General features: G+C 29.6%; 1 protein-coding gene across 4 annotated transcripts in view; it reads left to right on the forward strand.

Moving 5' to 3' along the window:
• The window catches only part of LOC129960784 (uncharacterized), a 46,747-nt gene extending 34,196 nt beyond the window's left edge, over window positions 1–12,551 (forward strand). For all 4 annotated transcript variants that reach the window (XM_056074427.1, XM_056074426.1, XM_056074425.1 and 1 more), the window contains 5 exons: window positions 256–411; window positions 2,283–2,558; window positions 5,387–5,506; window positions 11,203–11,559; window positions 12,263–12,551. In XM_056074427.1, coding sequence (XP_055930402.1) covers window positions 256–411; window positions 2,283–2,558; window positions 5,387–5,506; window positions 11,203–11,559; window positions 12,263–12,360 — 1,007 coding nt within the window. In that variant the 3' untranslated portion in view covers window positions 12,361–12,551. The remainder of the gene's footprint in view (window positions 1–255; window positions 412–2,282; window positions 2,559–5,386; window positions 5,507–11,202; window positions 11,560–12,262) is intronic.
• The last annotated feature ends 4,268 nt before the right edge of the window (window positions 12,552–16,819 follow it).

The raw sequence follows: 16,819 nt of genomic DNA on the forward strand, positions 1-16,819 counted from the left end.
ATATTTTGTCGCAGCCTTCATTAATGAAAGAATAAAATAAATTTCTATATAAAATTTGTATGTATGTGCTTAATCTCTATAAGGAATGAGTTAATTCTATAAATCTTCTTATAAATTTTATTCTTCTGTATTTTATAACATAAGTTTTAATATTGCTTTGATATATTTTTATTTTGTTACCAAGCAATTTATTTCTGGAATTTTGGTAGAAATGATTTTTGAGAATGCGAGTCTTTATTTTTCTTTTCATTTCAGAACGCCCTGTATTCACTCTTGTTCGCTTCTTAAACATACCCTGCTCCTCTCCTAATGGTCAGCTGACAGGTGTTTGCTACTCCCTTAGTGATTGTCTGCGGATGCAAGGCACGCAGATAGGAACTTGTGCATCAGGATTTGGAGTTTGCTGCATTTGTAAGAGTTTTCCTCAATATATAGAACTGCAGAACAAATAGTCTCTATCTCATATTGAATGTCTCGCAATTGCTTGATTTTTTAAACTTTGTTTTGACCGTTATGCTTATGATATATACTCTCCCTTCTGAGAATTAAGAAAATATTTACTGAACTTTCAAGTGAATTAATTTAATGCATAAAATTAAAATAAATTGTTTACTAACCGATTTCTGAAGAAAATTTAAATTTCTGTAAATAAAGGTTAAGTTACAAATTCACAACTACATCGTTCCGCAATAGTCCCCTGAAACAGAAAACAAGAAAATGAGAAGTTAATTGAACAAAAGGCTGAAAAATGATATTTTGTATAGGATATGATGTCCTTTAACTAAAGTGCACTCTTGTCATCGCTTTTTAATGCTTAGAATGAAGTTGTCTGTCATCTGAAATGGGAAGGTAAGCCATATTTCGATCAAATCTTTTTCAAACTCATGTACATTCCTTAGATGTGAACTATAAGAGTCCAACTCCCTCATTAGATCATTTTAAGAGTGCTCGATAAGATCACCATCTAAAGAGCAAATTGGCCATTCCATACTCTCTGTATTCCGCTTCTCTAGATTTTTATTAACAGAGATGGCACAATGAGAGTGATCAGTAACATCTATTAGCGTAAAGTCATTAATAACAGCTGCATACGTAATTGCATACTGATCAAAATCTCCTCTCCAAAATTCATTCAGAATGTTTTTATGGAAAACATAGATGTCAGGTTTCAACAAATTCCAAACCACTCGATATTTTCGCATCCTTCATGTCCCCTCCCCCAACAGGAGACTGATTGCACTTGTTTCCCTGTTTTCACTAGATCAGAGTACGGCCAGATCTGTTTCTAAAGTGAATTTGAATTCATTTCCTATTCTTGGTGAATTTTTGACTTCCACTTCTTTCACAGCAAATGGATCCAAGTGACGTGATCTTTGGCCCAGGACAATTGGACACATCTTTGCAGTCAGATGAGAGGAACACATACATATGGTCCTCATGTATTCATAAATTTCTCTATCAAAACATTTTTGCGTTGTAGAAGAAAATATTTGTCTTATGTGTTGCTGAAAAATAACCAAAAATTTGGTGGTGCAAAGTAGTATTCTTCCTTCTGATTGAAAACCAGATGTAATTATTTTCAGAAAAATGATGCTATACATGGAAAATATGGGACAAGTTCCCTTGTAATTGAATTTTCTTGTTGTAATTGGTTTCAAAGTCTGTGAAGCACATTGTCAGAGATATTGAAATATCATGTAACAATACTTATTTTGATAAGCACATGGCCTCAAATTTGAAGAATTAGGGAAGCGATTTTTTCTGAACATAATCAAAAAGAATTTCTTATCCAAAATTAAAAGGCAGTAAACATTATCCAGAAATATATACAATTTTATGTAAGACTTAATGTGAAAATGAGACATGATTTACTTACGGCCCGTTTTTTTACAAAAGGTATTAGTGATTTAAATATTTTGCATCGGTTTAAATTAATGCAACTAATTTTTTCTCATAAACCGTATTCTTTTGTAATTTTGCTTGAATTCAATTTTTTTTCAAACACATATTAAAAAACAGATCATTTCTTACTTTTGTAAAAGACGTTATTTTTAAAATAATAAGATGCAGATGTGCTGGTTAACAATAATGCATCTCAATGAAACAAATGTAGTTGGTAACAAATGTAAAGATAACGAACTCTTTATTCTAAATATACATTTTGCCCATCCATTCAATATATATATATATATATATATATATGTATATATATATATATAAACTTTAAAAAAACTCAGCAATAAACTGTTTCCATATTATAGCGAATATGATTTTCTTCGCAGTTCAAAGAACATGTGGAGCAACAACTAATCAAAATGTAACTCATTTCACTAATCCTGGATACCCTAATCCAATATCAGAATCATCGGAAGTTTCATGCACTTTGACACTATTGCGACCGAATAAAGTTTCAATTTGCCAAGTGAGGCTGGATTTTCTGGATTTTACAATAGCCAATCCGACAGACGGTGACTGCTTAGATGACCGATTCAGCGTTCAAGGAGTCAACATAAATGCTCCAGTTCCAACGATATGTGGGCACAACGCAGGACAACACAGTAAGAAAAAACTGATGTGTTTATCTATTTGTTTTATTGATTGCTAAGGTTTTGATGAAACTCTGATTTTATACTTTCAACTCTGATCTTAACTAAATATGACATAATCAAGTACCATCGAACAACTTTACAGTTAGAAGAAGAATTACAGTGCAATTTCTCTTTATAATTGGAATTCGCTTCCTTAAAGCTTTTCCCCAATAATTTCTCAGTATACTTATGAAAGATTATTTCTTCATGCTTTGAGATGCCATCTAATTCCTTTTTACTTCACTGATCATGTTTCAAATGAATAATTTAATTTTTTTTAAAAAAAAGTTTCAACAGTACCTTATCTATCATGATATAATTTAGCTGTACAAACAATATTGAAGCATAAAAATGCAAACAAAAGCATAAAGATAAAAAAAATTAAATTAAAATGTAAAATATCTGCTAAATGAATTTTACTCTTCTATTAAGTTTAAAGTTGAATTGTTTTGAAATTTTATTAGAATATCTGTACAATTTGTTTGGGAAATATCTGTTGATAAAGTATTTAGGCATTATGAAAAAGACGAATATACGTATGTGTTTTGCTTCATTTCTTTCTCTATTTGTTCCTCTAGAGTTCGATTAATTCACCCTCTTTTTATTGTGCATAGAACATTTATTCATAAATATTAAAGTATGTATTATTTTGCATACTATTATATTATTTTGAGGAAAATATGCAAATCACGTTTTGCAATGACGTAGCATGCTCTCATTTTGGAATAATAAAAACGCCGAAGTACGTTGCCTACATGAAAAACAATTATTTTTGTGGCATCTTAGTTACTAACGTGCCCTTGATGTGAGGGATGTAGCAAAGAGTACAACCCCTCCTCTCAGCTGTTTCATATGGTGTTTATTCTTCAGACAGTGAATTAAATATGAATATTGACTTGTTGAGGTTTATTTCTACAGCATATGAAGGAATGAGTGCATAAACCTCTCTTAACGAGAAAAAATTGAATAAAATATTTTGGAGGTATTTTCATACAGATTTTGAAAACTCGCTACTCGTTTTCTGTGATAAAATTCGGAGATAAAATAAAAGTTCATTAATCATATTTTTGATCTATTCCCCGTATGTTAATAGATAATTCTAGCATCGGTGTCAGTTCCAAAAAAACCCCTATAAAAACAATTCTTATTGTACATAAACATTAAAGGATAGGAGACGAAATTGTCTGTAGCTGTTTTTACAAGATCGCTGAGTAAAGATTCGATGAATACATACTGGAGTTTTTATAAATATGATTCAATGGAATTCTTGAGATCTGTATGGTGTCAAAACTGATACAAATTTGTGGAAATGACTTGTATTCTGACTTACAGAAATTTTCGTTGTCTCATATATGATTGATTAATATGTTAATTATTGCGATAGATTTTATAATTCCTTGAACTAAATATTAAAAAAAAAATGCTTCAATGACGTTACATTAGCAAAGATTCCCTGAGTTTACATAACAAAATAAATTAAAAATTAAAGAAAAACTGAATTAAAAATAGGTATATTTATTTTGAATGAAGAAGTGATTGAAATTAGTTTACTTTTGGGGGCCATGAATTAAAGAAAAAGATTATTTCTTTGAGGAATCATTTCGAAACTATGTACTTTCCGTTACGTTTTTATTAAAACTCTATGTAATGCATAAAATCTGAAAATTAGATGCTTTCGAGTGAAAATAATGATTGAATAAGAGAATGTGAAATCGATTTTCGCAATCATAGCTTGTGTGTAGGTACGCTTGAAATGTAGCATTCCTATTATATTTCATAATATAAGTTTAATCAGCGACATATGTAATAAAATCCTCATTAATCTAAACTCGATTTACTTTTTAGAACTATCTTTTTTTTTTCTATCCAAAGTGTGTTAACCTTTGCAGAAGAAAAACTTATTATCGGGAACTTCTTTTTCCCTCAGTCTCAAGTTCCTTTTTCTGAGCAAGAAAGATTTTTTTTTCTTTTGTTTTTTACCACGTCTTTAACCTGAATAATAACCCTGTTACACGACAGACTTTTTGTTGTTTCTTCTTGTTATTTTCTAAAAAAGAGCAGAGAAAAGAGTCAGTAATGACGTCACTTGAAACTACACGCATAAGCGAAAATCAATCTGACAACCCCGAGACATAAAGCTCATTGTCGTAAATACTTGTTATCGGCCTCTTAGGGAAGGTAATAATGCAAGTAATGAAGGAAGAAGTAATTTATTCCTGGGAAATAGCCTTTTTTTAGCAAACCCATTAACTCTCATTTCAGTGCTAATTTGACTCACGCAGAGAAGTCGAGATTTGAAAGCTTTCGAGATTCTTTTCAGGGTACTTTTTATTTTTTTTATTTTAGAACCCTCAGTATTTGTTGTAACAATACAAAAATGCAATTTCAGAGATGCCCGGAACGTAATAATAATAGTAAATTTTAATAATAGTTTTAATTAAATTTAAAAAATAGATTTAATAGTAAAAATTAATTTAATTTACAATTAATTTAATGGTGGGGATTAATTTTTGTGCGTTCAAAATTTGAAAATAAATAAGAAAAATGAAGGATAATTTATGAGTAAATAGAAATTAATTGAAAATCGTTTTTATTGCATTTAATTTTTCATCAAATTTTCTAAATCCGAATAATTTTTTCCCGTAAATTTTGCTTACAAATGTTGACGAATCTGGGATAAAAAAAGACACTTTCATTGTTTTATCAACCCTTTTGTGGGATCATATTTCGGACTCGTAATTTACAAAGCCAGTTCTTCAATTCTAAAAAGTAATATAGCTAATGCTTTTCTTTTTCAGTGTATTTAGATGTAGACAACACCATTTCCCCTATTCTTCTCAAAGTATCTACAAAAGGCTTAGGGCGAAGAACGTGGAACATTCGAACTTCTTACATTGAATGTGGAAACCCATCTAGAGGTAACTGACTTTTTCTTGGAAAAAAACATTATTTTGATTCAGTTTCATTGTGATAATGACTCCAGTTATTGTAAAAACAAATCCACACCTGAATTTCTAAGGGTTGTTTTAATGTTTTCAGTATTTATGCGTATAATTGATTTGAGGCACGATCAGTTCTATTTTATTCGAATGATTCATTATAACTATACTTTTTATTTTAATTATAATGAATCAATTATAAATACAGTTAAAACACAGATATTATACCCTACGTGAAGCAATTTTCTGAATAATTGTACCTTCCTTAGACAAAAAAAGGGCGACTGTTTTTATATGTCTATATTTTCTTTCGTCAAAATTAATTGGATAAAATAGTTAATGAAGATGAACTGATATAAAAATAGAATCAACTCTACACAATTTAGCTACAGAAGTAATCTGTGTATTGTTTGAAAGTCATCCGTAGAAAAGAGGAGTGTTCTGATTTTTACTCATATTTATGTGAAAATCGATTGATTTTTGTGTATTTAATCAAAACAAACATTTTTTATTTCTAAATAGAAAATAAATAAATAAAATTTTAAAAAATAAACCTTCTACTTATTTTCTAATAAAATCATTTCCAAAATTTTAATCTATTAAGTTACAAAAAAATGAGGCCCATGCGAGTAAATTCTGCATCGGTTTATTTCTACATGTATTTTCCTTTATTGAGCTGCTAGGAATCCAGAAGTTTGTTAACAAGATAAAGTAAAGATTTTTTTTTCTCTCTCCCTAGGTATCTACTTTTAGACGCTATAGAAGAAAATGTCATAAAAATTATTTGATAATTCTTTCCGATCGTATCGATATTGCTGAAGGTATCATTCTTTAGAAAAAGTAACTTAAAAGAACCGCGTTATTAACATTTCATAAGAAAAAAAATCCGCACAAAACGTCCCAACATCTAGAATGAGATGCATTGATCCATAATATAATTGTCCACCGCTGTCTGTAATGCTGGGCAGAATTAAAAAATAGCCCCGTCCTTTTTGTCTGCATCCTTATCAGATACGAAGTCCCAGCTTCTGTTTTGGCGTCTAGTTATTGATACAAATTAATTTGTAAAGTTTAAATTGAATTTATTTATCAGTGTGCGAATAAAGTTAAACAGGAATAAAAATTAGGTACAGAACCTTAAATTTACATTTTATTTACTTTTTTTTATGCTGGATTGTAACAAAGATTAATAAACTGAGGTTTGCAATTTTTATTATTTTATATTAATTCTAATTAATAATATTCCTACTACAATTAGAGATCATTGCTAATATTTTCTTTTAGTATTACTTTTTATTTTGCATTATATTTTTTATGCTAGGGGATCAATATTTGTTTCAAATTAATTTTAGTGATCAGTTTTGATTTGAGTGTTCATGGGCATTATGGATAGAGAAGACCCCTTTGCAAGAAAATAAAATTTTTAATATTACTATATATTGCATCTAAAGTGTACTACAAACAATAATTTAAATTTCTTCAGAATTCTGCTAATATGCAGAATTCTGAAGAAATTTAAGAATACTGCAGAATTTCTACTGCAACTCTCTTAATTTATACTATGAAAATCTTATCAATGATTAGCAAGATAACAACCCATTTACGTGTGTATATCCAATTCTTTAAGAAGATGAATCGGTATGGAACATTTCTGTATTGAAAACAAAAACAAAAACAAAAAAAAACATACTTTTCTTGTTTGCCTATCATTTTTGATTGATCCCTAATGAGAAAGCTGAGATAGCATGTTCCTAATGATTAAACTTTCACCATTTTCGAACTCTATAATGGTAGAAAATGTATGCGAAAATGAACAATAATTAATGAGAACTTAAGATAAATTTATTTGAAATTAATTAAATACCATTTTATAAAGGAGAAGATTTTTTTTAATAACCGAGGAAATCATTTTGAAAAATATGAAAGGAAGCTGGTCATGTAAAATTTTTCAGGCAATCAACATTTTTATAGTAGTGACAGTATAAGAAGCCCATCTCTAGTTCGTAATCTAGAAGTTAAGGGAAGGCAGGTATATTTATTCGACAGATAAGTGGCTGCATTCGAATCATGTTAAAATGACCCAACCCGTGTTGTAAAAATACACTCCCTTGTACAATTCCATTATATAACTTTGAAGAATCAGTAGCGACCTCATAAAATAAGGAGGAGGCACAGTTTATTCTCGAATCTTATCCAAGCCGATCCTTAGGCCACTAGGTTAATTGCATTTTTGAGGCATCTCAGCAGGATATGCTTTAATGTTTTGTTCCATTTCCCCCAGTTTTTCTCCCAATTTGATTTATTTTGGATTAAACCGGGTATTATCTGATTAGTTTTTCTATAATCAAATTTTACCAAATACTCCAAATTAGATTGATTACCTGTAAAAACATTATTCAAGCATTAAAACATTGATTAGGCTCTTTTATGATAGAATAATAAATTAACATTTACTCATTTGTTCATGTATATAAAAATGTAGTCACAGGGTATCCTATTTTCTTTCACACTAAGGTGAAATTCTGATGCTGCTCTCTCTAAATTCTGATGTGAAACTTTATTTTAATATATGGAATAATTAGTGGAATAGTTATATGGTTGAACATAAAAATTTTGATAAGTGAAAGAAGAGATATATAAACTAGCCTCACTTCTGAAAATACTTTTGCGATATTTTTAGAACGTTTCCGATACTTTCGATTCATTTATAATAAGGTAATGTTTTTATATTATTTTGTGTGCATGCATGCCTTAGGTACATTTACATGTGAAAGGGAGGAAAATATAATAATTTTTATTACGATGTCAGTAAACATTATATTTATCAAAAATATTAAAAGGAACTCAATACATTATTTGCCAAAACCGCTAGCAAGGATATGTTGTTAAGTATATAAGCCAAACTTTCTTTAAAAATATCATTAAAAAGCATCTCTAAGAGAATTTCTCAAGGTAAATTAAACAGCAAAATATTTAAAACAACTTGTTATAGCTTAAAAATAATAAGTTCAGTGCCCAAAATGTGCAATAGCAGGAGTTGATTTTTAATGTTTGATTAAACAATACGATTTAAGATTAAAGCATTCTAAAAAGTTAAACTTCTACACTATATAAAGAAAATCAATTTACTGATCGTACGACATACTTCAATTATATTTATAATAAAAGTAAAACATTAACCTAATATAGCCCATAATTATTTTATTGTTTAGGAAATGGAATAATTTTTATTATATCAAAATCTTCATTCAAAAGATGCCTTCTCTTGCTTGTTGCTTCCTACTTGTCTTACTCATAAAAATACACCTAACTTATACCTTTATACACCACATTTTCACCTGGTGGCCAAAATTTGAGTTATTAATTTTTATTGCATATTTCTTTCTCCATGTTTCAAATAATGTATTTACCAAAATATGTCAGCCAGAACAGTCTCTATTCAAGTCTGAGTAGGGCCTATTTAATTATAAACCACCCTGTATTTAAATTTAGTCTTGTCATCAATTATTTTCCCTGAATTATGTGCAAATTTTTAATGTTATTTCTACGTTTGATTATATAATTATGTTATGTTATTTTTAGTATTTCTACTGTTCATACAAACATGCCTAACTAGGTAGCTATGAATTTTTTCTACACAACAATTCATATTTTTAAGCATTTATGATTTTCAAATAACTTTATTAAGAGCCCGTTTCTGCTGTTTTAAATTAATATTTATTGTTCCATGTTTGGTTGTAAACAGAAAAATGAGTAATAAAGTATTAATTCGTTTTTTTTTTTTTGAATTTTTTTTTTCATTGTTACATGCCCCGTTATTTTTGATAACAAATTTAACAAGTGTGTATATACATAACTTCAAATTATCTGTGTTCTAAAATTAATTTCCTAATAACTCGACGTCCGGCTTTATTTTACCTTCTGCGTTGCTTGTTTTTTTCCTCTCTACAATGCTTTTTTTTTAACTCGTGCCAAACTAAAACGCTGTTCCAGCCGATTCCTTTCTGAAACTACGAAAGTTAAAATGCTTTCTCACGTTCGTTTCTTCCTGTTTTGTACTCCTGCAGCGTTCTTCTACAGGATCTAGCAACGAAAGATGGGGGTATCCCATTTGCTTATTCTTACCGCAGTTATAACAAGCCTATGTAACATACTTTGACGGGATGCCGAATCCAGCAGGTGCTAGTTATACGATGTAATTAATGAATCTCATATATAGTCAATGTTAGTTGTGAAGAGATAATAAGGTCACTGCTCTTAACATTAATGTGATGTATGTGATGATATGTACAGCAAAAATAATATTTTAAAAAGTTTGTTTGTTTGTTTGTTGTTAATTTGTTTGTAAAAAGTGGTAAATGAATGAAACTCACTTATCTTTTGGCACAATATTCAAATTAATCCTGGCTCTTGCGCCATAAAACGCAACTCAACTCAACTCAACTCAACTCAAATTAATTCTGGAGCCGAAATACAGCTGGAGATTATAAATGGCCCGCCCTCTTCATGCATTTTCGCAAATCATTCTTCTCATGACTCAACAATACAACATTCTTTTTATTTACTCACTTAACAGCTAATCTTATTTAACAAAACATTAAGAAGAAGTTTAAATTCCAAGTTAATTTAATAATTTCACAAATATTAATTTATCTCTGTAAATAATCGTTATGCTCAATCTACAGTTGATATTTCGTATATTAAGTAGCAAAAACAATTTTAAAAACTAATGTTGCTAGAAGAAACAGTTTCGTGTTTACCGACAAGAAAAAGAAGAGTTCAACAGCCATTGCTGGAGAATCAATTCTTTTATTCACCCTAAAATTTCAAATCACAATTAAAACTTCCTCTTAAGAAAAGCGTGAAGAATGAATGAATTTTTAGGCTATACAATCCAAACTTTGGTCCTATTTTATTTACTTGAGAAACGAAAAACACAGTGTATATTGATGTAAAAACTTAAAAAGAACTTAAACTATGAAAATTTGAATTTGAATTTTATTTTTTAATCTGAAATCGAAAAAAAAAATGCATCTATTCAATTTAATAGCATTAGATTTCACAAATTATTTTAGAAAAAACCCTCAGCCATATTTTTTTTTTCAAAAAGTAATATACAAAATGAAAATGAAAATAAAAATGAAATGAAGATAGCAATGGTTATAATTTATTAATTCTACAATTAGATGAGTAGATATTTGCTTCATTAGACGAGTAAGCAAACAATGATTCGATAACTCATATCGATAAATGATAAATTTCTAAATATTGTCAACTGAAAAGTGCACATATTAACGTCCCGGTGCCTGTTACTAAGAAATATTTCATTTTATAGCGTTTCATGTTTTATTGATATATTTTGGAGAAAAAGGGGACAAAGGGCTTTATTATTTGTTGTAATGCACTTAGAGTTGGGGGTTACATCGCAGATTTGTCAGAATCGATAGAAAAGTTGAATACTTCTTACATAATTATAAGGTAATAAATACGGTTTATATTGCAGACTTTTATTGAACAATGAAATGGAAATCTAAAATAGTTTTAAGAAAAATACACGAAAAGAAATGTCATTTCATTATTTAATTATCAAAATAATTATTTTAAAAACATGCTTGTTATTTTGGTAATCATGGATTCTTTTGTGATATTTTATTTCTAAAATGCATTTCTTGCAGCCCCACCGAACTGCCTTCAGTATTACACTGGAATCCAAGGTCGTTTCTCTAGTTTTAACTTTGTCCAAGACGAAGCATCTGCTCCCAATGGCGGATACTTGAACAATCTCAATTATGCTATCTGCTTTCGCAAGGAAATAGGTCGTTGCAGCCAGACTTACGTAGCTGATAGCATCGACAGTTTCGTTCTGCTGAATTTGAACCCAAATAACTCCCCAACAGTGGGGAGTGGCGAAGCCGGTCTAGGAATTGCTGAATGCCCTCACGACTATCTGCGTCTGGAAGGAGATCGATATTGCGGCGCCAGACTCAACCCATCAACTGGCAGAAATCCCACAAATAATGCTCCTGTGACAGGTGACTGAGATTAAGTTTGATTTTCATTTACAACCTCAGCGAATCAATAAAGACCGAAATTAATATTAAGATGTCTCCGATTTATAATAAAATTACAAAAAAAAATATTATTTCCACTTTACAAAATTGAACATATTAATTTTCGTAGATATAGAAACCTGTTTTCAGTGAAATTTAAAAATTCGCCAAGAAGCATAGTTTCTTAAACTCTGAGAAAATCTAAGAATCATACAAATATTTAAAAAATTTAAACAATTTCACATGGAAAATCAAAAGTATATACGATGAAATAGGACTTATGATCTAAAATGGGTCAAAACTGATGAAGTTTAATATATTGTTTTATATCAGGATTATAATGTTTGAAATATTTTGGATCGAATTTCTCCCTTTTTTGTGAGTTAACATAAATACTTTTTTTAACTTACTTTTATGTTTTTACGCAAGGATAGGAACCCCCATTTTCTAGTCTTCAATGAGATTGAAAACCAATTTCGTTGTATCTTATTTAAAATTAACTTATTTTATGTGATGTATTATTTAAAAGATTGAGAAATTTGGAAAAATGAACTTAAAAGTGTCGAAAGGAACTTAAAATGTAATTTCTAAATAAAGAAATAAACACTAGTTTTAAGAAATGTGTAATTTTTAATTATTTTTAAATCACTATATTAACGTTTAATATATTTAAATCTTATTTCAGATACTTCAGTAGGTCCTTTTATTGCAAGATTCCGGACTAACTCGGAAAATAATGCAGCTGGATTTAATTTGCAGTATACCCAGAACCCCTGCAATTAATGAAAGGAGTTTGGAAATAAAAATCCGTGTGTTCAGATTTTCACCAGGTGCAGTCTGAATTCAGCTTTTGGAAATGCTCATTTTTCTGTAAAGTGTGGTTTTTTGGTTTCAATCATGTTTGGGACTAGTATTCCATTAGCACTATTCCATTAGAATTTCAACCAAAGAATAAATTGTATCTTGTCACTGACGTTTCAATTATGTTTCAGCTTTTCCTTAAATAAAGGGGAAAAAAATATTTTTGTTTGCTTTTTTTTAAATCCTACGTGTACTGTTTGAAAAAAAGACTGGGAAAAGAAAAAATGAAGCAATCTGTGAAAATATTTAATTAGATATTCAGTCGAAGTTACTTCCTACGAGAGTAAAATCTGTTTGCTTAGTATCTGACTAAACGTATTATTGCTCGGTAAAAAATTATCCCGCTTCTTTTTTTCTGTACCCGCTTTTAAGTATATATATGTGTGTGTGTGTGTGTGTGTGTGTGTGTGTGTGTGTGTGTGTGTGTGTGTGTGTGTGTGTGTGTGTGTGTGTGTGTGTGTGTGTGTGTGTGTGTGTGTGTGTGTGTGTGTGTGTGTGTGTGTGTGTGTGTGTGTGTGTGTGTGTGTGTGTGTGTGTGTGTGTGTGTGTGTGTGTGTGTGTGTGTGTGTGTGTGTGTGTGTGTGTGTGTGTGTGTGTGTGTGTGTGTGTGTCAGTAAGTAAGTAAGTAAGTAAGTAAAGCTTTTTCCATGTTAACTTGTAAACTAGTTAACTAAAGTAATTTTGTTTGGATTTTAACCAGTTTAGAATATGTTGTTAGGAAAGTAGAAATCTCGGACGAGTTGGTATTTGGGCCATCTAGCCCAAAGGAGGGTGGAAAGGGTGGGGAAGGTTGAAATTTTACTTTTGATATAACTTTCTTAATATTAAAGATAGAAAAGTAAACCAAATTAGCACCTCAATAAGACGAACAACAACTTTTGTGTTTGAAGTTTTTTGATAGCTGCAACTGCTGATTAGTTAGGAGCTAAAATATGGATTTTTAAGCTCTAATTTTGACTGTTTATAACATCAACATTTTATATTGCCAGTTTTGAAAAGAAAATGAAATAAGCCTTTCATTTTTCTTTCATTGCCATGGTTTGAAATTTTTTAAAAGCGCATGGAATACAGATTAAATGCTTGATTAAAATTAATTAAATAAAAATAAAGAAGATAAAGATTGAATGACAATATTATATAAAAATGATCAGCTTAAAAATTCCAGAGGCTGCGTGTTTTTTAGTTCTTTATATATATGTATTTTAAATGAACGTTGTGATTCCTCAACTTTTCTTATTTCGATGCTCCTTTGGTTATATGTCTACCGCATTACTGAGAATTTACTGTATTAAAAAATATTGTAATAATAATAGACGACCGTTATGGCTTTAACTCTAGTACTTTTATTAACCGATTAATAACGATTAATCGAACAAAAAAAACGGCAAAGTTATCATGTTTTTCTATTGATTATGTTTGCCATTGACATGCAGTTGAGCTTAACGTTTGTCAATGACATGTAACTAATGCACAAATACAGAAGAATATGCGGTGGCTCAAACAATTGAGAGTACAACTTATTTTTACTTGATAAATCCAACTTGCAATATAAATAACTCATTACCGAGGAGTGCAAACATATTTTTACTTTTACACATAACAAATGGTTTGATTTAAAGTAAAATTAAAGAACAATCAAAGAAAAATTTCTAAATTGAAAAGTTTCAGAAGCATTTTAAATAAACATACGCAGATTTTTGCCTCGAAAAATTGAGAATACACCATTGAAATTTTTGTAAATATCTAGCATACAAAGAAAGTATAAATATTTAGTTGCATGTCCTTTGGTTTTTATAATGGTCTCTAAAGGTCGTTTTACCGATTTCACCAATTTTTGGTGGTCTCTGAAGATATTCGTTACTAAATATAGCTTTCTTCCAAAGGTTATTGGTTTTCAATAGATGAGTTTTTGAAAACTTCAGATGCCTTTTCTGAATTTACAAACTGTTGAACGGTTTCTCTCTAACAATGCTACTTTTATATCCAGCTTGTCTAATATAAAAGCATATATTGCACAGTTTCAGCACTTATACTTCTGCCTGTGAATTGAAAGGTTTCTGCAAAAAGTTCAATGAACCATATGGTAGCAGCAATATAAAAGAAAGTGTTAAAAATTTGGGTTTAGATGGAAATTCCATTTTCCAGCAGGACAACGACCCCAAACAAAATGCACGTAACGTCAAAATATGGTGCCTTTTTCATTGTAAACAGCAATTACACACACCACCACAGTACCCCGACATCAATGTCATTGAATATTCTTGGGCCGTACTCGAAAAAGTGGTTCAAAAACACAAAATTAGAAATAAAACCCATTTAAAACAAGTGGTGGAAGAAGAAGGGGGTAAAATATCATCAGATACCATCAAAAATTGGTTGAATCGGTACCATGGCATTTAGAGGCCATTATAAGAGCCAAAAGACACTTAACTTAATAGTGACGCTAAAGAAAAAATGTTTTTGGTGTATTCTCAAGTTTTTGAGGCAAAATTCTACGTATGTTTATTTAAAATGCTTCTGAAACTTTTCAATTTAGAAGTTTTTCGTTGATTTTTCTTTATTTTTACTCTACATTAAACCATTTGTTATGTGTAAAAATAAAAACATGTTTGCACTTCCCGGTAATGTGTAATTTATATTGAAAGGGATTTATCATGTAAAAGTAAGGTGTACTCTCAATTGTTTGAGCAACTGCATATATGTTTATAATATGTATGTATGTATGTATTTTAAAAATTGATGATAACTTTCCTTTAATCTAATTAATAGTTATAACTGAAATATTTAAATGAGCAACAAATAATTCTAATATTAATTAAGAAAAACAGATGATTTTTTCCTCTAATATAATTGAAACATCAATTGATAAATTCTTAATTTTTATAATAAAACTTTATTTTCTGCATTTAATTGAAAGAAGAATAATTGCAAGCGATACTTTCTTCAAATATATTTAAAATGCAGATGATAAATTGCAAACGATATTCAATTTATTCTAATACACTAGAAATGCAGACAATAAATTTTTATTTCTTACCGCTCTATATAATCGTTTGGCATTTGCTTATAGATTTCAAAGTTTTTGCTATTATTTTTTTTAACAAATCTGGAAACAAAATAAATCTCCATCAGTTAATGAAAGGAAAATCGCGGAAAGATATTGGATGGGGATATGATATTCCGTCACGAATGTTGCAAGCTGTCATTCAAGGTAATTTTTTTTTTTTTTTGCTTAAATTAGATTTTTTTAAATAAGTAGCATAATTTTAAAAAAATTGTGTTTAAAGCTGTACAATTTTTTTTCTTTTTCAGAAATTACATTATTTGCAATGAAATGAAATAAAATTTTAAAGGAATCCGCGCTTGTAACTGCTTTGCATGGCATTAGTGAACGCCATTTAAGGTATGCTGCGTGCGTGACCTTATCTAAGGCTCACAATTTTATGCTGGGGAGATAAATTGGAGGGAATGCGAGAATGTTTCGGGAAAACCATTCACATTGGTTTTTATATAAGGATTGAAAGGGGTTTGAAAACAGAATCTTAGATAAAAAGGAATCTACCTTTGCCTTCCAGCTTCGAGAGAAGTTATTTTTATTTATATTTAGACTGGGACAAAATCTTAGCATGGTATTTCTTTAGTTTATTTTATCATCTGGATATCGAATATTTTAAAAAACAACGTTTGTTTACGTTTTAAATTATACTCTAACGTAACTTCGGTAATTAGTTTCATTTTGAATGTTGAAGAGAACAGAATCAATTGAATATCCTCTGTTTTGAATGTTGGAATGCTGCAGATAGAATGAATTTTGACAGTGAATGAAAATTTGGTAGCAGAAAAAAAATATTAGAATTAAATGCATGAAACAGAACATCATCTTGAGTACTTTCGTGAGATGAATATATAAAATATGGAAGAAAAATGCAAGAAGTTACCCATCTTAATAAAATTTTACGTTAGGGAGCGGCAAAAGAAGAACAAAAAGATGCAAAAAAATGACGAAAAATAGTTGTTTTGTTTTTTCTGATAGAAATAAAATTTACTTGAATGCACTAAATGGATTTCAGTAGCACTGGCATGAAAAAATTACTTTGCTTCTATTTAAAAAACAATTTGTTTTTCTAAACTTTCTCGTATATTATATTCAGTAATGGTTTAAAGATAAATTAATTCATTTAGACCTATATGCTGCGAATTTATTTCAAATGAAAGATACGTCGAAATGTATCAAAAAATGCTAGAACATCATTTAAATTTATGTATTGAAACGAAAGCAATTTTTACTTCCGTGCATGCATCTCTATTATCCAAAGCAGAGAAAATGTAGATGCTTTGAATTGACTTCATAGAATTCAAGAAATGTTTGCAAATAGGCACT

The sequence above is a fragment of the Argiope bruennichi genome, chromosome X2, assembly GCF_947563725.1.
Source record: "Argiope bruennichi chromosome X2, qqArgBrue1.1, whole genome shotgun sequence".
Classification (NCBI taxonomy): Eukaryota; Metazoa; Arthropoda; class Arachnida; order Araneae; family Araneidae; genus Argiope; species Argiope bruennichi.